The sequence below is a fragment of the Pristiophorus japonicus genome, chromosome 4 (genome assembly GCF_044704955.1).
Source record: "Pristiophorus japonicus isolate sPriJap1 chromosome 4, sPriJap1.hap1, whole genome shotgun sequence".
Classification (NCBI taxonomy): Eukaryota; Metazoa; Chordata; class Chondrichthyes; family Pristiophoridae; genus Pristiophorus; species Pristiophorus japonicus.
The window spans coordinates 239,524,185-239,550,507 of NC_091980.1; the positions used below are offsets into that span (position 1 = coordinate 239,524,185).

The following is a 26,323-nucleotide window of genomic DNA, read 5'->3' on the forward strand; positions in this document are numbered from 1 at the left end:
CAAATGATTATGGTGGATTTCAGAAACTTGCTATATTGCTGTAGTTAGAATACCAGAAACAAGCATTTTATTTTGTTAAATCTTCTCAAAATTTGGAACATCTACTTCCTCTTTAGATGAGTAGGGTGAGGGAGGAATTCAAGCAACAGGGCGTTGTTCAAGGTGAAATTCATGCCAACAGAAAATAAACAACTTCTCATTTACATTCATGGCTTAGATTCAGAAACTCAATGCAACCGGATCAAATTTGGAGACTAAGTCAGACGAGGGAGGAGGGGCAGAGAAACAGTAGAATCTGAGGAGAGAGATGATACCAATCTGATAATGGGAGGTGAATGAGGAAGCAGCAAAACATTTCAAGAATGAGTTAGATAATATGTAAGTGGGTGAAACAGTAGCAGGTGAAATTAAATGCAGACAAGTGGAAGTACTGCACAAAAAGAAAAAGTAGGTGGCTTACCCACTCCATGGGCCCAAGTTTCGGGCCGCGCCTAGAACGGCGCAGCCCCGACCTGGGCGCCCGGTTTTCGCGCCACAAAGTGCGCCAAAAAAATACTTACAGATTCTCTGGCTCCCTGCTGGTCCTCTGGAGTCGGGTGCGGCGCAGCACGAGCTGTAGGGGGCGGAGCTAGGTCCCTGCGCTGAAAACAGTGCCGGGACCTCTGCACATGCACGCCCAATGGCCTCACTGGGGCTGGGTGCAAAAGGCTGCCTCCCACGGCCAGCTCCTGCTTCCTCCCGACCCGACCCGACCTCGCTCCGACCTGCGCTCCGGACCCGACCCGACCCAATGCCACCTACCTGTAAATCTGGTGCTGGGGACGGACCCTGCCCAAAATCTTGAGCCCGGCTCCTTCAGCCTCCCTCCCCCATCTCCTTTCCCCCCCTTCTCCTTCCCCCCCCCCCTCTCCTCCTTTTCCCCCCCTCCTCCTTTCCCCCCCCCTCTCCTCCTTTTCCCCCCTCTCCTCCTTTTCCCCCCCTCTCCTCCTTCCCCCCCCGCGCCTCCTCCTCTCCCCCCCTCCTCCTTCTCCCCCCTCCTCCTTTCCCCCCCCGCTCCTCCTTTCCTCCCCTCTCCTCCTTTCCCCCCTTTCCCCCTCCCTTCTCCTCCTTTCCCCCTCCCTTCTCCTCCTTTCCCCCTCCCTTCTCCTCCTTTCCCCCTCTCTTCTCCTCCTTTCCCCCTCCCTTCTCCTCCTTTCCCCCTCCCTTCTCCTCCTTTCCCCCCTTCTCCTCCTTTCCCCCTCCTTCTCCTCCTTTCCCCCTCCCTTCTCCTCCTTTCCCCCTCCCTTCTCCTCCTTTCCCCCTCCCTTCTCCTCCTTTCCCCCTCCCTTCTCCTCCTTTCCCCCCCTTCTCCTCCTTTCCCCCTCCCTTCTCCTCCTTTCCCCCTCCCTTCTCCTCCTTTCCCCCTCCCTTCTCCTCCTTTCCCCCTCCCTTCTCCTCCTTTCCCCCTCCCTTCTCCTCCTTTCCCCCTCCCTTCTCCTCCTTTCCCCCTCCCTTCTCCTCCTTTCCCCCTCCCTTCTCCTCCTTTCCCCCTCCCTTCTCCTCCTTTCCCCCTCCCTTCTCCTCCTTTCCCCCTCCCTTCTCCTCCTTTCCCCCTCCCTTCTCCTCCTTTCCCCCTCCCTTCTCCTCCTTTCCCCCCTCCCTTCTCCTCCTTTCCCCCCTCCCTTCTCCTCCTTTCCCCCCTCCCTTCTCCTCCTTCCCCCCTCCCTTCTCCTCCTTCCCCCTCTCTTCCCCTCTCTTCCCCTCATCTCCCCTTCTCCTCTCCCCTCCCCATTCCCCCTCTTCCCCTTCCCCTCTCCCCCTTCCCCCTCATCTCCCCTTCTCCTCTCCCCTTCCCCTTCCCCTCCCCCCTTCCCCTTCCCCTCCCTTCCCCTTCCCCTCCCCCCCCTTCCCTTCCCCTCATCACCTCCCCTCCCCCTTCCCCCTCCCCCCTTCCCCCTTCCCCTCCCCCCCTTCCCCTCCCCCCCTTCCCCTTCCCCCCCCCCCCCTTCCCCTCCCCCCTCTTCCCCTTCTCCTCCCTCCCCCCTTCTCTCCCCCTCTGCCTCCCTCCCCCTTTGCCCCCCTCCCTCCCCCTCTGCCTCCCTCCCCCTTTTCCCCCCCTCCCTCCCTCCCCCTTTGCCTCCCTCCCTCCCTCCCCCTTTGCCTCCCTTCCTCCCTCCCCCTTTGCCTCCCTCCCTCCCCCTTTGCCTCCCTCCCTCCCTCCCTCCCCTTTTGCCTCCCTCCCTCCCTCCCCCTTTGCCTCCCTCCCTCCCTCCCCCTTTGCCTCCCTCCCTCCCTCCCCCTTTGCCTCCCTCCCTCCCTCCCCCTTTGCCTCCCTCCCTCCCTCCCCCTTTGCCTCCCTCCCTCCCTCCCTCCCTCCCTCCCTCCCTCCCCCTTTGCCTCCCTTCCTCCCCCTTTGCCTCCCTCCCTCCCTCCCCCTCTGCCTCCCTCCCTCCCCCCCTCCCCCCCCTCTGCCTCCCTCCCTCCCCCCCTCCCTCCCCCCCTCCCTCCCCCCCTCTGCCTCCCTCCCTCCCCCCCCTCTGCCTCCCTCCCTCCCCCCCCTCTGCCTCCCTCCCTCCCCCCCCTCTGCCTCCCTCCCTCCCTCCCTCCCTCCCCCCCTCTGCCTCCCTCCCTCCCCCCCTCTGCCTCCCTCCCTCCCCCTCTGCCTCCCTCCCTCCCCCTCTGCCTCCCTCCCTCCCCCTCTGCCTCCCTCCCTCCCCCTCTGCCTCCCTCCCTCCCTCCCCCTCTGCCTCCCTCCCTCCCCCTCTGCCTCCCTCCCTCCCTCCCTCCCTCTCTGCCTCCCTCCCTCTCTGCCTCCCTCCCTCCCTCTCTGCCTCCCTCCCTCCCTCTCTGCCTCCCTCCCTCCCTCTCTGCCTCCCTCCCTCCCTCTCTGCCTCCCTCTCTGCCTCCCTCTCTGCCTCTCTCTCTCTCTGCCTCCCTCCTCTCTTCCTCTACCCCCCTCCTCCCCCTCCCCTCGCTGTCAGAAACACTAACAGACAGAGAGTGAGAGACACACTGGGGGGGGGGGCGGGGGCGCATCCCAGCACGCTGTTGGAGGGCTCCCGGTGCTGCAGTCGGTAAGTAGAAAATGTTTTATTTATTGATTTTTTAAAAAAAAATTATTTCTTATTAATTTTTTTTAAATTTATTTATTGGTTGATTTATTGATGTTTTTATCATTTATTATTGATGATGGCTCTTTATTTGTAAAACTGAAGTGTTTAATGTTTGTAAACTTCCCTTTAAACCCCCTCCCCCTCCCCCCATTCCCTACGCCTGATTTGTAATCTACCCCTGATTTTCTAAAGTGTAGACAAGGTTTTTTCGAACGTACAAAAATCTTCACTTACTCCATTCTAAGTTAGTTTGGAGTAAGTTTTCACTGACGAAACTTTGAAAACAGGCGTAAGTGGCCGGACACGCCCCCTTTTGGAAAAAAAAATTCTGTTCCAAAGTGAAACTGTTCTAACTGACTAGAACTGGAGCTAAAGGCCGAGAATTTGAATTTCTAAGATACTCCGTTCTACACCAGTTGCTCCAAAAAATCAGGAGCAACTGAGGCCGAAACTTGGGCCCCATGAATGGTGTTGAAATAGCTACAGGTGCAGTTGGAAGAGATCTAGAAGATTAGTAGATTCTGTGTTCAACATGTCCAATCACTGCAGAGCAGCAATCAACAAAACATCTTAAATGCTAAACTATGTAGCAAAAGCTAATGAGTGCGAGGAAGTGCTCTGGCCACACTACACCTTCATTGTCCAATTCTGCTCAGTAACACCAGGGAGACTTTCAAATTCCAAAGGTAAAAATTGATCCCTAGCATCTGAGGAGTAGAGAAACTTGAAGTATTTATTCCTGAAAGGAGATAAGTGAGAAGCTGCTTCTTTGAGGCATACAAGGTAATAAAAGGAATGGAAAGGTAAATCTGCAACATTAGTTCAAATTAAACCACGACCATTGGACAAGGGAACACAGAATAGCAGAAGGGGAAGTTCTTTATATAGTGATCAATATGTAGAATGGATTTCTAGGGAGGGCAGGAACTATACTTTCCAACCACTTACCAAACAAATTTAAATGTAATGCTAAACCACAGAATTCTTCGTATTTATTTATTTACTTCCTCATTTTTATTTTACTGTTTTGCTTTTGCTTTTTCTGCTTGAGTTTCATCACTTGATTTATTTTCTTAGGCTTTATCCATCTACTTTTTTAATTCCTTTTATTCATTTGATAACTCTTCTAATTTTCTCTTGTTTGGTGTTCTTTATGGGCTTGCATTTTTTATTGTTTAATGTTAATTCTGACTCAGCCACTCTTACTGATTGCATGTCTAACAGTCAGTTCAAGATGAGCCGCAATTTGCTCCAATGAAATATTGGGACAACTGAAGCCATTGTCTTTGGCCTCCGCCGCAAACTCCATTCCCTCGCTCAGATTCCATGCCCCTCCCAAGCACCTGTCCCAGTTTGAAGCAGACTGATCTCAACCTCCATGACCTGTTTGATGCTGAACTGAGCTTCTGAACCTGCAACCTCTCCATCACAAGGACACATATTTCCACTTCCATAACGTCGCCCGTCTTCACCTCTGCCTCAGCTTATAAGAAGATAAGAATTAGGAATAGGAGTAGGCCATTTGGTCCCTCAAGCCTGCTCCGCCATTTAATAAGATCATGGCTGATCTGATCCTGGGCTCAGCTCCACTTCCCTGCCCGCTCCCCATAACCCTTCACTTCCTTATCGTTCAAAAATCTGTCTAATCTCCACCTTATTCAGTGACTCCCACCTCCACAGTTCTCTGGGGCAGAAAATTCCACAGATTTACGACCCTGAGAGGAAATTCCTCCTCATCTCCATTCTAAATGGGCGACCCCTTATTCTTAAACTATACCCCCTAGTTCTAGAATCCCCCACGAATGGAAACATCCTCTCTGCATCTACCTTGTCGAGCCCGCTCTGTACCTTATATGTTTCAATAAGATCACCTCTCATTCTACTAAACTCCAATGAGTATAGGCCCAACTGCTCAACCTTAAGTTAACCTCTTCATCTCAGGAAGCAACCTAGTGAACCTTCTCTGAACTGCCTCCAATGCAAGTATATCCCTCCTTAAATAAGGAGATCAAAACACCTCCAGTGCACCATTGCAGCCTTCGGTCGCCTGAGGAAGAGAGTGTTCGAAGATCAGGCCATCAAATCTGGCACCAAGCTTATGGTCTACAGGGCTGTACTGATACCTGCCCTCCTGTATGGCTCATATACAGCAGACACCTCAAGTCACTGGAGAAATACCACCAACGATGTCTCCGCAAGATCCTGCAAATCCCCTGGGAGGATAGATGCACCAAAGTCAGTGTTCTCGATCAGGCCAACATCCCCAGCATTGAAGCACTAACCACACTCGACCAGCTCCGTTGGGTGGGCCACATTGTCTGCATGCCCAACACAAGACTCCCAAAGCAAGCGATCTACTCGGAACTCCTACATGGCAGGCGTTCCCCAGGTGGGCAGAGGAAATGTTTCAAGGACACCGTCAAAGCCTCCTTGATAAAGTGCAACATCTCCACCGACACCTGGGAGTCCCTGGCCAAAGACTGCCCTAAGTGGAGGAAGAGCATCCAGGAGGGCGCTGAGCACCTCGAGTCTCGTCGCCGAGAGCATGCAGAAATCAAATGCAGGCAACGGAAGGAGTGTGCGGCAAGCCAGACTCCCCACCCACCCTTTCCTTCAACCACTGTCTGTCCCACCTGTGACAGAGACTGTAATTCCCATATTGAACTGTACCTGAGAACTCACTTTTAGCATGGAAGCAAGTCTTTTTTGATTTCGAGGGACTGCCTATGATGATGATGATGGCGCAGTACTTTACGTGTGCTCTCACCAATACCCTGCACAGTTGTAGCAGGGCTTCCTTGCTTTTATATTTCATCCCTCTTGCAATAAAGGCCAACATTCCATTTGCCTTCCTGATCACTTGCTGTACCTGCATACTAACTTTTTGTGTTTCATGCACAAGGAATCCCAGGTCTCTGTACTGCAGCATTTTGTAATCTCTCTCCATTTCAATAATAATTTGCTTTTTATTTATCTGCTGCTGAAACCCTCCTCCATGCTTGTGTTGCCTCCACACTCAACTACTCCCAATGCTTTTCTGGCCGGCCTTGCATCTTCCATCCTCCATAATCTTCAGCTTATGCAAAATTCTGCTGTCCATCTCCTAACCCACAAGTCCCAGTCACCCATCACCCTTGTGCTCACTGACCTACATTGGCTCATAGTCCTCAAAAGCTGCCAATTTAACATTCCTATTTTCATTTATGACCCTACAACCAATGTTCCCTGAAATTTTTTTTGGCTTTGCGCAGCCTTCTTAAAGAGCTGCGCGGACCATTGAAAATACTGTGCATTCAGTTTTTACATTGAAAAGCTGGCTGCAGGGGTTCTCTGGAGCACTGCGCGGCCGTGCAGCTTACAGGGAACATTGCCTACAACCCTCTGAGAATTTTGCGTTCATCCTATTCTGGCCTTTCCTGCATCCCCAACTCCCTTCGCAATACCATTAGTGACTGTGCCTTCAACATTCTGGGCCCCAAGTTTTGGAATTCTCTCCCTAAACTTTTCCTCCTTTAAGGCCCTTCTTAAAACCTAATTCTTCAACCAAACTTTTAGTCACCCATTCCTTTGCCTCGGTGTGAACTTTTGTCTGATTACACCACTGTGAAGCGTTCTGTAAATGCAATTGTAGTCCTCAGGTCATTAAAGGTGCTATATAAACATAAGAAATAGGAGCAGGAGTAGGCCATTCGGCCCCTCTAGCCTGCTCTGCCATTCAACAAGATCATGGCTGATCTAATCCTCAACTCCACTTCCCCGCCCGCTCCCCATAACCTTGACTCCCCTATCATTCAAAAATCTGTCTTTCTACCTTAAATATGTTCAATGACCCAGCCCCAACAACTCTCTGGGGTAGAGAATTTCAAAGATTCACAATCCTCAGAGAAGAAATTCCTTCTCATTTCTGTTTTAAATGGGCAGCCGCTTATCCTGAAACTATGCCCCCTAGTTCTAGATTCCCCCACGAGGGAAAACATCCTCTCTGCATTTACCCTGTCAAGCCCCCTCAGAATCTTATACATTTCAATAAGATCACACCTCAGTCTTCTAAATTCCAATGAGTATAGGCCCAATCTGCTCAATCTTTCTTCATATGACAACCCCGTCATCTCCGGAATCAACCTCATGAACCTTCTCAGAACTGCCTCCAATGTAAGTATATCCTTCTTTAAATAAGGAGACCAAACCTGTACGCAGTACTCCAGGTGTGGCCTCACCTACACCCTGTACAGTTGGAGCAGGACTTCCCTATTTTTATGCTCCATCCCCTTGCAATAAAGGCCAGCATTCCATTTGCCTTCCTGATTACTTGCTGTACCTGCATACTAACTTTTGCGTTTCGTATATAAGAACTCCAGATCCCTCTCTACCGCGGCATTTTGTAATCTCCATTTAAATAATAATTTGCTTTTTTATTTTTCCTACCAAAGTGGATAACCTCACATTTTCCTACATTATAGTCCATCTGCCAAATTTTTGCCCACTCACTGAGCCTCTCTATACCCCTTTGTAGATCCTTTGCGTCATCCTCACAACTTGCTTTTCCACCTATCTTTGTATCATCAGCAGCTTTGGCTACATTACACTCGGTCCCTTCATCCAAGTCATTAATATAAATTGTAAATAGTTGAGGCCCCAGCACTGATCCCTGTGGCACCTTACTAGTTACAGTTTGCCAGCCTGAAAATTACCGATTTATCCCAACTTTCTGATTTCTGTTAGCCAATCCTCTATCCATGCTAATATATTCCCCCAACCCCGTGAGCTCTTATCTTGTGCAGTAACCTTTTTGTGTGGCACCTTATCGAATGCTTTCTGGGAATCCAAATATATGACATCAACTGGTTCTCCTTTATCCACTCTGCTCGTTATACCTCAAAGAACTCCAGCAAATTTGTCAACATGATTTCCCTTTCATAAAATCATGCTGACTCTGCTTGACTGCATTATGATTTTCTAAATGCCCTGCTACTACTTCCTTAATGATGGACTCCAACATTTTCCCAATGACAGATGTTAGGCTAACTGGTCCATAGTTTCCTGCTTTCTGTCTCCCTCCTTTCTTAAAGAGAGGTGTTACATTTGCAGTTTTCCAGTCCACTGGGACCTCTCCAGAATTCAGGGAGTTTTGGTAGATTACAACCAATGCATCCACTAGCTCTGCAGCCACTTTTTTTTAAGACCCTGGGATGCATGCCATCAGGTCCCGGGGACTTGTCCACATTTAGTCCCATTTGTTTGTCTAGTACTTTATCTAGTGATTGTTTTAAGTTCCCCCCACGCCCCCTACCGGGCAATAGCACCTTGATTATCCACTATTGGGATGTTTTTAGTGTCCTCAACTGTGAAGACCGATACAAATATTTGTTCAAAGTCTCTGCCATTTCCCTGTTTCCCATTATTAATTCTCCAGTTCCATCCTCTAGGGGAAATCCTTTATTAGTCAGGAAATTGTGTTAGGGAAATTGATGGGATTGAAGGCCGATAAATCCCCAGGGCCTGATAGTCTGCATCCCAGAGTACTTAAGGAAGTGGCCCTAGAAATAGTGGATGCATTGGTGATCATTTTCCAACAGTCTATCGACTCTGGATCAGTTCCTATGGACTGGAGGGTAGCTAATGTAACACCACTTTTTAAAAAAAGGGGGGAGAGAGAAAAGGGGGAATTATAGACCAGTTAGCCTGACATAAGTAGTGGGGAAAATGTTGGAATCAATTATTAAAGATGAAATAGCAGCGCATTTGGAAAGCAGTGACAGGATCGGTCCAAGTCATAATGGATTTATGAAAGGGAAATCATGCTTGACAAATCTTCTAGAAATTTTTGAGCATGTAACCAGTAGAGTGGACAAGGAAGAACCAGTGGATGTGGTGTATTTGGACTTTCAAAAAGCTTTTGACAAGGTCCCACACAAGAGATTGGTGTGCAAAATTAAAGCACATGGTATTGTGGGTTAATGTACTGATGTGGATAGAGAACTGGTTGGCAGACAGGAAGCAAAGAGTCGGGATAAACGGGTCCTTTTCAGAATGGCAGGCAGTGACTAGTGTCGAAATCTCGACCTCTGAAAAGAATGACTCCGACACTTACAGCTCCGGTAGAAGTTTCTTTAATTTACTTGCTCGCAAGGGGTAGGTTACACTCAGTCAAGGGCTAAGTGAACACCTCCGAAATGGTTCAGTTTAACAAGATATTTATACAGAAAACCCAAATTATGGCCTCTCCCTGTGTATTGCTCTGTCTCACAGTCAGTGAATACAGATAAAGAGTTAATTACTATATCCTGGTCCTGACATGGTATCCAGATATTTCCTTTTGTCAGGGTTATCAGTTGGCCAGCCAGCCATTACTCCATGAGTCATAGGTAATGGGCTACCACCTGTCTTGTATTGTGTCAGGATTGTTCCAATTTCCTGGTCAGTTTATCTGTTTGCATCAAATGGATGAGGTCTCTGCAAGAGATAATGGCTAGAAGATAAGGGTGGGGTGACATAGGAAAGCACCATGGGGGGGTACTTGTCTCAGCATGACTTGTCTCCTAGCTGTCTGATGGCCATCAGCCATCTCAAACCAGGTTTAGCTGTTTATGCAAGCTGACTGCTAAAATGCAGAAAGTTCTGGAAGGGCCAGGACTCCATTTTGATCAAAAGGCACACAAATACCGTATGATATCAGCTTAGATAAAAATTCATTTCCACACTAGTGGAGTGCCGCCGGGCTCAGTGCTGGGACCCCAGCTATTTACAATATACATCAATGATTTAGATGAACGAATTGAGTGTAATATCTCCGAGTTTGCAGATGACACTAAGCTGGGTGGTGGTGTGAGCTGTGAGGAGGATGCTAAGAGGCTGTAGGGTGACTTTGGTTACTCTGCCTTCCACTATTGCTTTGTACCTTTCTACCATCTGTTTCTGACTCCATATTACTTCGCCCTGTCTCGCTGCATAGGTTCCCATCCCCCTGCCATATTAGTTTAAACACTCCCGAACTGCATTAGCAAATGTTACCCCCAGGACATCAGTTCCCACTGGAGGGTAGCTAATGTAACACCACTTTTTAAAAAAGGAGGGCGAGAGAAAACGGGTAATTATAGACTGGTTAGCCTGACATCAGTAGTGGGGAAAATGTTTGAATCAGTTATTAAAGATGAAATAGCTGCGCATTTGGAAAGCAGTGACAGGATCGGACCAAGTCAGCATGGATTTATGAAAGGGAAATCATGCTTGACAAATCTTCTAAAATTTTTTGAGGATGCAACTAGTAGAGTGGACAAGGGAGAACCAGTGAATGTGGTGTATTTGGACTTTCAAAAAGCTTTTGACAAGGTCCCACACGAGATTGGTGTGCAAAATTAAAACACATGGTATTGGGAGTAATGTACTGGTTGGCAGACTGGAAGCAGAGAGTTGGGATAAACGGGTCCTTTTCAGAACGGCAGGCAGTGACTAGTGGAGTGCCGCAGGGCTCAAAGCTGGGACCCCAGCTATTTACAATATACATCAATGATTTAGATGAACGAATTGAGTGTAATATCTCCGAGTTTGCAGATGACACTAAGCTGGGTGGTGGTGTGAGCTGTGAGGAGGATGCTAAGAGGCTGCAGGGTGACTTGGACAGGTTAGGTGAGTGGACAAATGCATGGCAGATGTAGTATAATGTGGATAAATGTAAGGTTATCCACTTCGAAGGCAAAAACACAAAGGCAGAATATTATCTGAATGGCAGCAGATTAGGAAAAGGGGAGGTGCAACGAGACCTGGGTGTCATGGTACATCAGTCATTGAAAGTTGGCATGCAGGTACAGTAGGCGGTGAAGAAGGCAAATGGCATGTTGGCCTTCATAGCTAGGGGATTTGAGTATAAGAGCAAGGTGGTCTTACTGCAGTTGTACAGGGCCTTGGTGAGGCCTCACCTGGAATATTGTGTTCAGTTTTGGTCTCCTAATCTGAGGAAGGATGTTCTTGCTATTGAGGGAGTGCAGCGAAGGTTCACCAGACTGATTCCCGGATGGCAGGTCTAACATATGAGGAGAGACTGGATCGAATGGGCCTGTATTCACTGGAGTTTAGAAGAATGAGAGGGGATCTCATCGAAACATATAAAATTCTAATGGGACTGGACAGGTTAGGTGCAGGAAGAATGTTCCCGATATTGGGGAAGTCCAGAATCAGGGGACACAGTCTAAGGATAAGGGGTAAGCCATTTAGGACTGAGATGAGCAGAAACTTCTTCACTCAGAGAGTTGTTAACCTGTGGAATTCCCTACCGCAGAAAGTTGCTGATGCCAGTTCATTGGATATATTCAAGAGGGAGTTAGATATGGCCCTTACGGCTAAAGGGATCAAGGGATATGGAGAGAATGCAGGAAAGGGGTACTGAGGTGAATGATCAGCCATGATCTTATTGAATGGTGGTGCAGGCTCGAAGGGCCGAATTGCCTACTCCTGCACCTATTTTCTATGTTTCAATGACTATCTCCTGGGTCCCCATGCCTGCCTCACTCATAGTCACACCCTCCTCCTGTTCCTGAACACTGACTACATTTGAATTAGTTAATCTAAGGGGTATGACTGCCTCCTGGAATGCAGCGTCCAGGTAACTCTTGCCCCCCCGCCCCCACCCAGTCTCTCTTGCCCCCCCCTCCCCCCACCCAGTCTCTCTCGCATGCCCCTCCCCCTCCACCCGGTTTCTCTCACCCCCCCCACCCGGTCTCTTTCGCCTCCCCCAACTCCCGGTCTCTCTCGCATGCCCCCCCCACTCCCGGTCTCTGTAGCACGTCCCCCCACTCCTGGTCTCCCTCGCACGCCCCCCCCCCCCCCCCCCCCCCCACAGCGATCGCCGGTCGGCAGTCTCTGACCTCTTAGGGGGCGTAGCTTGACAGCCACGCACGTGTGCGCACAACTCGGGAGCCGAAGATTCCCGAGTCGAAAGGCCTCCTCTGCCGGCCGCTGCACTCCGCTCTGTTTACCGCCGAGAAAAACGGGATGAAATTCCCGTCTACTCGGCGCTAGCGGTAACGGGCGGTATAAAATGAAGCAATGCCCGGGGACCGCCTAAAAACGGGCAGAACTTTTGTTTCACCCAATTCGGGCCCCTGATATTTAAAGCATTCATGGGAAATAAAAAAACAAGTTTTTGGCATTTGTCATTTATACATCATGTGACTTGAAAGAGTACTACCCCTTCAGTGAAAAGAATTGTTCAATTGTTCTTGTAAACTGCAGAAAAGAGCAGTTGTGAAGAGGTCATGTTTGTTGCTTATTTTTGTGATTGATCCAAATGCACTTGTGATAAATTAGTAACAGTCATTCTTGTTTTGCATTAGATTGAAGTTTCTGAAATGGAAAAGATTAGAATAATGGTATTAATTTGTTAACCCTACTGAATCTTTGATGCCTACTGTTCCAACATACTAGCACTGAACTACAGGTTGAACCTTCCCTATCCGGAACCACCCCTCATTTGTAACCATTCCTGGCCGCCGGGTGGTGTACAACGCAGCCGGTCCAAATCCTCGCAAAATATCAATGTAAAATAAATTTACCCAACTTCGGAGCCGACACGCACGCACGCACACACACACCAGCTTAGTGTTTCAACTTGCTTACAAGGATTGGTGGTTAGATATGCCACTGGAACTTGAAGGCTGCAGTAAAGCAAGCGTCATTCACATATCACTCAAATCAGTGTTTTATATACTTGATTTGTACATTCTGCTAAGAATGTCTGTCATTGTGCAGAATAATCACACCAAAAGATGGGATTGATCGTGGTGGAGGAAGAACTGACAACAGTATTGCAGAAGATGTTTTGGGCCAGTTTCTTTGGTACTTGTGGAAAAGAGAGTTCTTAAAAGGCACAGTTCAGGAGCTTTGCTGAAGATATTTTCTGCTAGTGCCTGCTACACTAGCCTTCCTGTCTATCATGATGTTTTAGTAACTACTTAAACTAAATAGTGGGGGGCGAGGGTTCAGCTCAATGAAAATTTAAGAAGTCAAAGAATGTAAAGAGAAGGCAATAGAGCAGGGTAGCATTGGGGGAAATGAAAACCAGAGCGTGACCGGAAGGGACAGAATGTTTAAACATATTAGTGAATCAGAAAGTGGGGTCAAAGCAGGAAAAAAGGTTTTAAAAAAAAAAAAATTCATTCTTTATCTCAATGCACACAGCATTCGTAATAAAATAGATGAGATGACGGCACAAATAGGTATGATCTGATAGCCATTACAGAAACGTGGTTGCAAGGCTGAGAACTAAATATTGAGGTGTATTTGACAATTCGGAAGGACAGACAGACAGAAAGGAAAAGGAGGTGGGATAGCTCTGTTAATAAAGGATATCAGTGCGTTAGTGAGAAACGATATTGGCTCAGAAGATCAAGATGTTGAATCCGTTCGGGTGGAAATAAGGAATAATAAGTGGAAAAAGTCGCTGGTGGGCATAGTCTATATGCCCCCAAACAGTAGCTACACTGTTGGATGGAATATAAATCAAGAAATAATGGAGGCTTGTAAAAAAGGAACGACAATAATCATGGGAGATTTTAACCTTCAAGCAAATTGGCCAGGGTATCCTTGAGGAAGAGTTCATGGCGTGTATCCGGGTTAGTTTCCTTGAACAGTACGTTGCGGAACCAACCAGGGAGCAGACCATCTTAGATCTGGTACTGTGTAATGAGACAGGATTAATAAATGATCTCGTAGTAAAGGATCCTCTCGGAATGAGTGACCATAACATGGTTGAATTTCAAATTCAGTTGGAGGGTGACAAAGTTTGATCTCTAACCAGTGTCCTAAGCTTAAATAAAGGAGACTACAAAGATATGAAGGCAGAGTTGGCTAAAGTGGACTGGGAAAATAGATTACAGAGTGGGACAGTTGATGAACAGTGACAGACATTTAAGGAGATATTTCATAACTCTCAACAAAAATATATCCCGATGAGAAGGAAAGGCTGAAGAAGGGATAACCATCCGTGGCAAAATAAGGGATGGTATCAAATTGAAAACAAGGACATACAATGTGGCCAAGACACTGGGAGGCCAGAGGATTGGGAAACTTTTAAAAGCCAGCAAAGAAAGACTAAAAAAATAATAGAGATGGAAGATAGATTATGAAAGCAAACTAGCACAAAATATAAATACAGATAGTAAGAGTTTCTACAGGTACATGAAAAGGAAAAGAGTGGCTAAAGTAAATGTTGGTCCCCGAGAGGATGAGACTGGGAAATTCATGATGGGAACAGGGAAAATGGCAGAGACTTTGAACAAATATTTTGCATCGGTCTTCACCGTAGAAAACATTAAAAACATCCCAATAGGGGATAATCAAGGGGCTATAGGGAGGGAGGAACTTAATACTATCACTAAAGAAGAATTACTCGGTAAAATAATGGGATTAAAAGCGTTCGTTCCCCTGGACCTGATGGCTTGCATCCTAGGGTCCTTAAAGAAGTGGCTGCAAAGATAGTGGATGCATTGGTTGTAATCTACCAAAATTCTCTGGATTTTGGGGAGATCCCAGCGGATTGGAAAACCACAAATGTAGCGCCCCTATTTAACAAAGGAGGCAGACAAAAAGTAGGAAACTATAGCCTAACATCTGTCTTGGGAAAATGCTGGAGTCCATTATTAAGGAAGCAGTAGCAGGACATTTGGAAAAGCATAATTCAATCAAGCAGAGTCAGTATGTTTTTATGAAAGGGAAATCATGTTTGACAAATTTGCTGGAGTTCTTTTGAGGATGTAACAAGCAAAGTGGTTAAGGGGAAACCAGTGGATGTGGTGTATTTGGATTTCCAGAAGGCATTCGATAAGGTGCTAGATAAAAGATTACTGCACAAGATAAAAGTTCATGAGGTTGGGGGTACAATATTAGCATGGATTGAGGATTGGCTAACCCACAGAAAACAGAGAGTCGAGATCAACAGGTCATTTTCCAGTTGGCAAACAGTGACTAGTGGGGTGCTGCAGGGATCAGTGCTGGGGCCTCAACTATTTATAATCTATATTAATGACTTGGATGAAGGGACCAAGTATAATGTAACCAAGTTTGCTAATGACACAAAGATGGATGGGAAAGCAAATTGTGAGGAGGACACAAAAAAATCTGCAAAGGGAGATAGACAGGCTAAGTGAGTGGGCAAATATTTGGCAGATGGAATATAATGTAGGAAAATGAGGTTATCCACTTTGGCAGAAAAAATAGAAAAGCAGATTATGATTTAAATGGAGAAAAATTGCAAAGTGCTTCAGTACACAGGGACCTGGGGGTCCTGCTACAACTGTACAGGGTATTGGTGAGGCCACACCTGGAGTAGTGTGTGCAGTTTTGGTCTCCGTATTTAAGAAAGGATATACCTGCATTGGAGGCTGTTCAGAGAAGGTTTATTAGGTTGATTCCTGAGGGGGTTGACTTATGAAGATAGGTTGAGTAGGTTGGCTTTATACGCATTGGAGTTCAGAAGAATGAGAGGTGATCTTATTGAAACGTATAAGATAATGAGAGGGCTAGACAAGGTGGATGCAGTTTCTCATGGGAGAAATTAAAACTAGGGGGCATTGTCTCAGAATAAGAGGCCGCCCATTTAAAACTGAGATGGGAGGAATTTCTTCTCTGAGGGTTGTAAATCTGTGGAATTCATGGCCCCAGAGAGCTGTAGAGCTGGGTCATTGAATATATTCAAGGCGGAGATAGATTTTTGAGCAACAAGGGAATAAAGGGTTAGGGGAACGGTCAGGGAAGTGGAACTGAGTCCATGATCAGATCAGCTATGATCTTATTAAATGGCGGAGCAGGCTCAAGGGGTCAAATGGCCTACTCCTGCTCCTATTTCTTGTGTTCTTGTGTTCCTCATTTTCACTGTCTTCCTCCTGCACTGTCACACCTTCTGGATTCTGCTCTTCTTTCTGCATAGTTAAGCCTCTTTATAAAGCAAAGTTTTGGAGCCTGCAGCACCTGATGCTTATTTGGAAATTGTGGGCTTGTAATGTAATGCACCTGCTGATCAGCCCAAGCGTCTTGAAGCTGCTTTAAGAAATCAGTGGTATGTTTCATATTAAACTTGTTTGCATGGACTTCATTGTGTCTGTGCTCTGTTTCTGTTCATACCTGGCACAAGTTTCATTAGCCAATTCTTAAGAGGACCAACCACCTTGTGTTTTTTTTTATATACCTTTCTCTTCAAATAAGCCTGGCACAGATGATTGGTGAAAAATAAAGGCACCATCGGAGCTGCTGGGGAGCTAATCATCAGTCTGCATGATTCTCGTGGTCTCAGACCATCTGGACATGGAGAAAGTCTAACCCTCGTCTTGTACCATAGTATTACAGGCAGGTGCCCAAATGGTTACTCTGGTGCAATCACTTTTAGCTGTGGAAAACCAGCAGTGCAGTAACATTGTGCAGCTTTTCAATTTGCTGCTGCTCAATGATGATGATGATGATGATGATTATTATGAAAGTATTGGTTTCTGAATAAAGCATCGATCATCTCAATGCAACCAAGGCCACTGAACTGGGTGGCACTCTAGCTGTCCCCAGTGCTAGCTTGGAAATAGTGGAAACTGAGGATCATATTAACCTTGATGGCTATTGACTGTGCTACCTGAATTGCACGTTGGTTGGAGATCTTCTATAGTACTTGGCAGAGTTTGATCATGGCATCCTTGCTAAACCATAGTTTCCTTGGCCATTCTTCTTCAATTACTCTCAGTTCGCAGTTCCTGGGATGATGCGTCTGATGGATAATGAAATGGTGGATGTGGACAGAGTGCCTTTAGTGCTGCTTTGCATTTCTGACATCCCATTCTGCTCATGCTCATCATTCTCACCCAAGTCTAGTGCCAGGGGAGCACTGCTTGTAATCCTCATTGTGCTTCCTGTAGAATCTCTTCTGTCAGAATCGGTTGCTTAATGAGAATTTCCTCTGCAAGAGATGAAGCTCAGTTCCAATGTCCAAAATATATGGGCAGAAAGAATGTTGGAATTAATGGGCGTAATTGCAGTTCTATCTGCACTTTGTGCTGTAGTGTAAAGAATTCTTCTATTTTCAGAAATATAAATTAGAGCAGTAAACTGTGAGGAAGTGTGTGCTAAGCACTCCCAATTTTGCTAGTTCCTTTTGCTCAAATATTGCTGGGGTAATCCTTTAGCTTGATAGTCATTTCTAGGTTGTGACTTTTGCATATTCATCACCCTACTTTGTTCCTCCAAATATGTGCTTGCATTTGAGTTTAGCAGTTCTTACTCCAGGGTTCGGGTACTTGCAGTTTGCATAACCTATCTAGAACAAAGATCTGCTGCACAATTTAACTCTCCAGTTTATTTTGGCAAGACTTCCTAATGAAATGCTACAAATAATTTTGGTTTCTAATCCATATCCTTCTACCTCTACCCCAACCCCTGCTCCACATTGTAGTGTTATCTTTGCACTTTAATTCTAAAGTATTTTGCTATTGTGGTTTTAGTACAAAACTTTGTAGCCACAACATTATCCAGTATTGTTAAATGCTTAGTCTGCTCCTAGCATTATACTGATGCAGTAATGCCTTTTTAAAATCCTTGTAAATGGTTATTTAATTGCTGATCAGTATTGCAAAATGGTCACCATGTCTTTGTGAGAAATATAACATTAAAGAATTAGTAACTTTAAATGTTGAAATCTGCATAAAAGTGTCACACTTCAGCAAAAAAATGATCTTAGAAAGGAGACAAAGTTTCTGAGGAAAACAAGTACGAGTTGGGGAGAGGAGGGCTCAGATTTTCTCCTCCATGATAGGATTGATTGGGTCTATCAACCTGGGTTTTCTCTGAATAGGACCAATTAAAGTTGTCTTTATGGCTCTGTATTGCTGAAAAGTGCCTTCCCTCTTCCAGAAATGGATATCATTCCTGAGGGATTGATGGAATCCATTCATGGTATCAGCTGTTTTCTTGAAGCGGTGTTGTGGTTACTTTACACTATTTTGTAAGTTGTGTGCTGACAATCACTTGTGATAGAAACAGAAGTGAAAAATAGCATGGTCTGAACTGCCCTGATCATCTATGCCGGAGCTCCCAACAAATATTTGTTTTGGATTATGCAGTATCTAACAGAAAAAAGCTGAAGTTTGGATCACTACTGTGACATTTTGTAATAATTTAAATACCAGTAGTCAATTTTTGTTTTAACAAAAAATTAGTTTTTCTCCTCCTCCACCCGCCCCCCCCTTCGCGATATTAGCTTTTTTTAATGGTACTCAATCTCAATTGGCTATCCCACTGGCCTCTGAGATTCCGATCATTCCATATCCTGCACAATTAGCTACATAAGAAATGGACTATGGCAGTAGTAGCTGGGTAAAAATATGAAACTGCATTGTCCTCAGTTAACCTATGTTGATGAAGGTGATCAGTGGGGAAAAAAAACAAGGTTTCTTTTGATTCGATTTTTATACGAACAATCTGTGTGGAAACCATACGGTATTTTCTGCTGTATAGCTGCAGTTCTGTTGCCTTGTTACTTCCAGTGCCATACTGTGCAGAATTCACCCTATAACTTCCCATGTCGGGATTCAAGCGGAACTAGAGGGAGAGAGAGAACAGAAATCATGGTTGAAAGTGAGTAATAAATAAAGCAGGGAAGTTTGAAACTTTAAAAAAAATATATATTGGAAAATATGTGAAAAGGAGATAAAATTAAATCTTAAAAGCAAGGAATTCAAGAAAGTGGAAAAGAAACTGATAAAAAATACAGTTGAGCTGTATTTCAAAACAATTGCGGCTGAACCAATTTGTAGTTTAGCCGCATTAGATAAAAATAAATTGTACTGTAATACTAACTATATCAAGGCCAGCATTCTGAAAGGAAAGCATTTTTGGGATTAGGCAAATAAACATTTTAATTTTTTTGTTTTATATTCTCAAAATTAATGGCATTGTATAAGTTTTATATTGCTAGAATCAGAGGTTTGTTTCCTCAAAATTTAATGCATCTTCGAATGAGGTAAGTTGGAGAACTGTGAAACATTAGCCTCAATGTGCATGTTAAATTTATAGTTTTTCCAAATGCATTCAGATGTCTTGTTTAATCTCAATTTATTTCACCAAAATACAGATGCAGAATATCATTTGTTGCAAAGATAAAGACATGCTAGTTTATATCATGCTTTTGGGTTGATACATTAGTTATTTTCTCAGGTTTAGCATCACCAGCCACTCCTATAAATGAACCTTGTGTCCCCACAACTGGAGAACAGCCTCTACTGCCCAATATTTATAGCAACAACAACATAGGTTCAGTTTGCCCCAATGCTGTTTTTTGATCAGAGTTACGCCCGTTTTTCTTGGCCCCAACGACTCCAAAAAAATAAGTAGCAAGTTTCCCCGTTCTATTTTTTGAATTTGGCACTGCGCAGTCTGTCCTACAGCTTCGGGGGGTGGAGCCTAATGTCTGCGCCGAAAAAATGATCCCCCCTCCCCCCCATCCTTCTGCGCATGCGCAGGAAAAAAAAGGACGTTTTTGACGTGATTGCTATGGGCGCGCATGCCCAGTACAGCTCCCGGTCTGCATTCAGCCATTTTTAAAGAGGCAGTTGAGTGCGAGAACTTTCATTCTCATTAGAAAAATCGGAGCTGCAATACAATATGCAACGAGGCTCAAGGACCAAGAATTTCTTGCAGGATGAAGTGAAGGCACTAGTTACTATGATTGAGAACAGATGGCACGAGCTGGACACCAGCAGAGGTCACGCAAAAGTTTCACCAAAAGAAATGAAATGCTGGAACCAACTTGCAGAAAATTACTGTGCAATGGTGACCACCCCGAGGTCTGGAGGCCAGTGCAAAAAGAAATGGCAGGACTTTGGTCAAGTAGTTAGTGTAAGTAATATTTTCAATGGAATTGCAATTGTAAATGTGACTGGCTGTATATGTCCCACCCAGCAGAATGACACCCTCTCTTTAAAAAGTTACATTTTTATCTTTGCAGAGGAAGGTAGCACACAACAAAAGGGAAAGAACTCGAATATGAGGAGGCCCGGCAAATCTGCATCCACTGACACCCTTGGAAGAGAGGGTCGCTGCTTTGATGGGTCCTGCCTGGAGAAAAGCAACCAATACTGCACAAGCTGGGCCCACATTCGAGGGAGAGGGTAAGTCCTGCAAATTCCACAATCTGGCTTTGCTAAATGTTAAGTACTGCGCGGGCTAGCCATGCTTCAGTTCATGGGGATGTCTCCGTCAGCTACGCTTCGGTTGATGCAATGTGCTATCGTTCATCGTGGTCCTTCAAATCAGCCAATCTGCACTGTGTGAGCCTACTCCTGCCACCCACCCTGCCCCCTCCTCTGCTGCTAACCATTTGACTGTTCTGTTATATTTTGCAGAACTTGAGACCAACCCTGACGATGCAGAAGAAGATTCAGACGCGGACAAGCCTGAAGAGGAGAACATCTTCCAATCCCACCTTCCAGAGCAAGAGCCTAAGGGGGAGAGGATGGATGACTCCCCCACTGTTGTACTCATTTTGGAGGAGGTGCAGGTGCTGCCCATTGATGTGCCAGCCCCTTTCCTGAGTGGTATGAGTGTTGCTGGGACATTCCATGGTTTCCCACAGTCCAAGGCTGGGGATTCCAGTGGGATGCAGCAAGGCACACCCAGGGCCCCACCATCCGAGGCTGGGGGTCTCAGTGGGGTGCAGCAAGGTACACCCAGGGCCCCACCGTCCGAGGCTACGGGTTCTAGTGGGATGCAGTGAGCCACACCCAGGATGAGGAGGGGAAGGAGAGCTCGACAGCGTTCCCCTGAGGTGCAGGATCTAACAGATGTGGTTCAGATGATGGCAATGAGTGCGGAGAGCATTGATCTTGCGCAATCACACCTGGACACCTCGAGTGGGGTAGATGATGAGGTATCGGGACTGTCGGGAGAAGTAACAACACTCTCTCGAGAAATGGAAACACTGTCCGGGAACATGTGGGAGTGAATGTCTCAGGCAGCTGATGTGCTGTCAGTGAACATGAGGGAGAGAATGTTTCAGGTAGTTGGCACACTGTCAGGGCACATGAGGGAGGGAATTTTGGAGTTAGCTGTTGCAATAAGGGAACACGCCCAGACCCAGCCCCCATTGACAGAATCAACTGCCACTCCCACTCCAATCCCCAAACCAGCCTCTGAAGAGGCCCGAGCCGGGCCCTCCACATTACCGCCTGCCCCCTGCCCTTTCCCATCAAGAAGTGCACATTACCCAAGATGTTTGCAAGAATAAGCTTGGTACCAACCCAAGAAACGCTGTGCCACCGCCTGCGAGCAGGGGTGGAGTCAACAAAACCAAGTGCAGTGGGCGGTCTTAGAATAAGGTGGAGGAGAGATGGGTGCAGCCTTTCTTTGCTGCTGATATTGTTACTGTTGTAACTGTTCTCAAATTAAAAGTTTTTTGTAAGTTATGTAAATTTACAAGTTTAAAAATTTGTAAGTGATAAAGTTTTTAAGTGATCTTAACTGAAAACTTTAAAGTTTGATACAAGAATATTTTAAAGTTAAGTACAAACAAATGTTAAACGTTTGAATAAAATATATTTGACATTATAACTGAATCATTTACATTATTTGTTCCATTATTAACACAACTTTTTGTAGTAAACAAGAATCATTTCCATCATTTGTTCCATTAACACAACATTACAGAACAGGTCCAAACAGTAAACATGCTCTATTTGGAATAATTGCCGCTGAACCTTCAGGCAGCAAAGTGTTCACGCAAGGCTCGAGCAATTGTTAAAGGGGCACGACGGCCCACCCTTCCTCCGTTGTCACGCTCCGGTTTCAGGTAGTTGCATGGCTTCCTCGTTCTCCTCCTCCTAGTCATCTGCATCTTCCTCATCATCATTAGCTATTCTCACCTCGGGCTGGTCTTCTACTACCAGGTGCTGCTGCCTCATGATGGCTAAGTTGTGCAGCATAGAAACATAGAAAATAGGTGCAGGAGTAGGCCCTTCGAGCCTGCACCACCATTCAATAAGATCATGGCTGATCATTCCCTCAGTACCCCTTTCCTGCTTTCTCTCCATACCCCTTGATCCCCTTAGCCGCAAGGGCCATATCTAACTCCCTCTTGAATATATCCAATGAACTGGCATCAGCAACTCTCTGCGGCAGGGAATTCCACAGGTTAGCATGCAGCACACAACAGTGAACTGACCAACAATCTCAGGGGAGTATTGCAAGTAACCTCCGGAATGGTCCAGGCATCAGAAACGCTGTTTCAAGATGCCAATGGTCCTCTCTATGATGCTGCGCGTCGCAATGTGTGACATGTATTTCCGGTCAGCTTCCATCCGGGTTATGCGTAGGGGCGTCGTGAGCCAAGTGGCGAGGCCGTGCCCTTTGTCTTCCAGCAGCCAGCTCTGCCCTTGCTGCTGCTGAAACATGGCAGATATAGCGCTCTCGCGTAGGATGAACGTATCATGGGTACTCCCAGGGTATCTTGCATCAACTGATCGCATGTCATCACACACGAGTTGCACATTAATGGAGTGGAAGCCTTTTCTGTTCCTGTATACCTCGGAATCCTCCTACGGTGCTTCCAAGGCGATGTGGGTACAATCAGTGCAGTCCTGTACCTTTGGGAAGCCAGCAATCCTGGAGAAGCCCTTTCACTCATTGCCTGGGCAGTCATGGGGAACTTTATGTAGTCACTCCTCCGGGCATATAGGGCAGCAGTCACCTGCCGAATGCAGATATATGTTGCATGTTGAGAAATGGCGCACACATCCCCAGTTGTGGCCTGGAACGATCCAGATGCATAGGATGAAAGTGCAGTTGTAAACTTCACTTCAACTGACAAAGCAGTCCTCCTGACTCTTCTAGATTGCAGGTCTGCTTTTACGAGCTCACAGATCTCGGTTACAACTTCTTTGCGGAAACGCAGCCTTCTGACGCAGTCTGCATCACTCGGGTGCAGGTACGAACACCTGTCTCAATATACCCAACGTGGGTAAGGCCTCCTGCCGATCATCCTATGTGCTCTGAGGTTCCTCATGTGGTGATGTCGAATCAATTGTCATCTCCTCCACATCATCATGCAAAAGGCTTGCTTGAGATATGGCATTGTCAGTATTCCCCCCATGAATAAATTATACCTTTGCAAGAAGCTCAAAACGGCAGTCAGGACAAGGTTCTTTGTTCTCTCTCTCTCCAAGGTCGACGCCCTAATATGGATCACACCCAGGTCTGAGCATGCGCAATGATTGGGATTAGCCCCCCTCGGGGCTTCATTTGATGTATACTGTAAGGCTTCTCATACCTTCAGTTCGCCTTCCAACCCCCTTCCTACGCCCCCCCCAGGCTTCATTTGTTGCATAGCGGCATAGTGTACGGCTTCTCATGCCTTTAGTTTGCCTTCCACACACCCCCGGGCTTCTTTTGAAGCCGAGCCCCTCTATCCAGGTGAGGGACCAATTCTGCTGGCCGACGCTCCGACTCTCAAGCCCAGTTTGGAGATGTTCGGTGGTGGCGTGGCACTTTATAAAAAAATACTTAAAGAATTCTATGAAACTTCCATTTTCTGCATTTTAAGTATGAGAAATTTAAGCTTGATGATGCATATTTATGTGTTCTTGACTCCCTCCAAAACTTCGCCTAAAAACAATGGCGTCTTTCTGCGCCGATTTTTTTGATATGCCCTGGTTTTCTTAAATGCCCAGAAGGTTTCTTGGGAGTGGTCACATACGCTCACCCTAGGAGAAATGTAAGTTGGCCAAACTTGCATAATTGTGAAAAACTGGCGCAGACATCAGGTTACGCCCCATATGATGCAAAAAAACAAACCTAAAAAAATTGTAAATAACTGATTTACGCTGGCGCACAATCTTTGGGGAAACTTAGATTTTAAAATTTAGGCCAAATAAAGCATTGTGAATCACTGGGGAAATTTGAGCCCGTTGTATTTATATAGAGCCTTTAACATAATGAAACGTCCCAAGGCGCTTCACAGGAGTATTACGAGACAAAAATTGACAAATTTAGATAAATAATAGCGTGACCCAGAGATTGTAAATGAGAACCCTTACTTTATGGTTAGTGTACACTGTACACCAGCTACTGGAATACATTCTGACACCTTGAGAAGTTGAACTGGATGTACACTCTCAAATTGGGATGCCAGCTTTTGACCAGCAAATGGTTTTCTTTGATACAGTAAGATGTATATTTCTCTGTCCTGGATAGGCAATACAACACTTGCTATTTCACTAACTATAAACTTTAAACAGAACTCTACTTACTGAAAACTCTATCGAGCTTAATGCACTCACTAACTGGCACAGACTTTAAAAGCCCACAATTCTCTAGTTGTTGGCATTAAGACTGAAACAGCCTTTTCATAGAAATGCATTCTGGCTTCCTTTTGAAGTATACAGAAACAAAGAGAAAAAGATGGCTCGCTGCATTTATCTTGGTTACCCCAGATCAGCAGCCACTTGTAAGTTGCTTGAAATGTTTTAGCAGAAAATGGATGGTTCTCGTAGTTTGACAGTCTGTGCTATGCTGGTCTCAACCTGAATAGAATGGCACCAGGAGCAACAGCAAGGTTCTCAATGTGTTTCTGAGCAACAATGTAGGCAATCTTTGACAATGTCAGGGCTATTTATTTCCTCCAGCTCGTTCTGTGAGGACTGGAACTGAATGTTTAGTATGTGATAATGCCTTTGTTTCTGGATCCACCACCCCAAAACATTTCAAATCCAGTGCACAAGGACCTTGTGTAGTTCACTTTGTGAATGTTTACACTGTAGTGATGAAAGAATAAAGTTGAATGCCATATACTTCAGCTTATTTTTGTTTCTCAAACATGCCCAAGGCTAAAAATAAATAAAATTTAAAACCGTAATGACAGCATGACCTGTTTGCTTTTTTCCTAATACGTATTTCTCCCTCACAAGATTATTTCTGTTCTACTTTATAGGATGCGAGAAGCTGCAAGAAAAGTCGAAGAAAAGCACTTTCCTTATGCCTCTAATTTGGAATATGTTGAGTTTCTACCTGTGGAGTGGCGATCAAAGCTCAGCTTGGATGGGGGTAATTAAATGTAAACAGGGGTACCATTTGGATAATGGCTTCTTGTGGATCTGGGTTGAACTGGAATTGGTGTATGATCTTATCACATACTCTAGTACCTCAACAAAGTGGGTAGTCCTGAAATGTAACTCTACTCCTAATATTAGAAGTGAATTTACAAGCAAATAGAGAAATTTACAAGCAGCTGCCAGTTTTCTAAATTTTCAAATGACCAAACTAGTGCAGAATTGAGGGAGTGCTGAATTTTCAGAGGTGTGGAATCATGATCCTTTCTGTGGCTTCCTCGGTTTCCGGTGGTCATTACAGATCATTTGGCACTATTTAAAGAGAATTAGGGAGTTCTTTTTGTTCTAGCTTACATTCCTCTCTCGAGCAACATTACCCAAACCGATCAATTGGTCATTCATACTATTGATGTTTGTGGGATGTTGGTGTGCACAAGATAGTGAGCAAAACAGTCGCTCGCTCTTTTTTGGAGGGGAGGGGAGGGGGGCGCGGGCTGCTGGGGAGAATTGAAATCCTTGCATGTGTGAAGTGTTTTGTGATCTTTCTCAGATCTGTTAAACTGCTATTTAAATATAATGGGCCCAAGTTTTGGTCCACGCCTAAAACGGCACAGCCCGGACCTGGATGCCCGTTTTTCGCGCCACAAAGTGCGCCTAAAAAAAAAAACGTACCTATTCTCCGGCTCCCTGCAGGCCCTCTGGAACTGGGCGCGGCACAGCACGAGCTGTTGGGGTCGGAGCCAGGTCCCTGCACTGAAAACAGTGCCAGGACCTCTGCACATGCGCGCTACAGTGGGCGCGCATGTGCAGTAACTCCAGGCGCCCAAAACTGTGGGAGGGGCCCGAAGCATGCAGCCCCTAGCCCTGGTCGAATGGCCTCACTGGGGCTGCGTGGATAAGGCTCCTCCCACCCGACCCGACCCGATCCCCGCTCTTTTCCCCCCCCCCCCCCACGACTCGACCTCTGCTTTCCCCCGCCCCCGCCCCCACCCAGCGACCCGACGCCGCCCCCCCCGACTCGACCCGACCTCCGCGCCGCCCCCTCCCCCCCCCCAATACCCAACGCCACCTACCTGTAACTCCAGCCCGAAGTCTTGGGCCCGGCCGTTCAGCCTCCTTCTCTCCTTTCTCCTTCCCTCCCTCCATCCTCTCTCCCTTCTCCCCCTC

General features: G+C 46.2%; 1 protein-coding gene across 3 annotated transcripts in view; it reads left to right on the plus strand.

Moving 5' to 3' along the window:
• Positions 1-26,323, plus strand: part of ddhd1b (DDHD domain containing 1b) — a 154,293-nt gene that overhangs the window by 67,698 nt on the left and 60,272 nt on the right. For all 3 annotated transcript variants that reach the window (XM_070879199.1, XM_070879197.1, XM_070879198.1), the window contains exon 6: positions 25,039-25,151. In XM_070879199.1, coding sequence (XP_070735300.1) covers positions 25,039-25,151 — 113 coding nt within the window. The remainder of the gene's footprint in view (positions 1-25,038; positions 25,152-26,323) is intronic.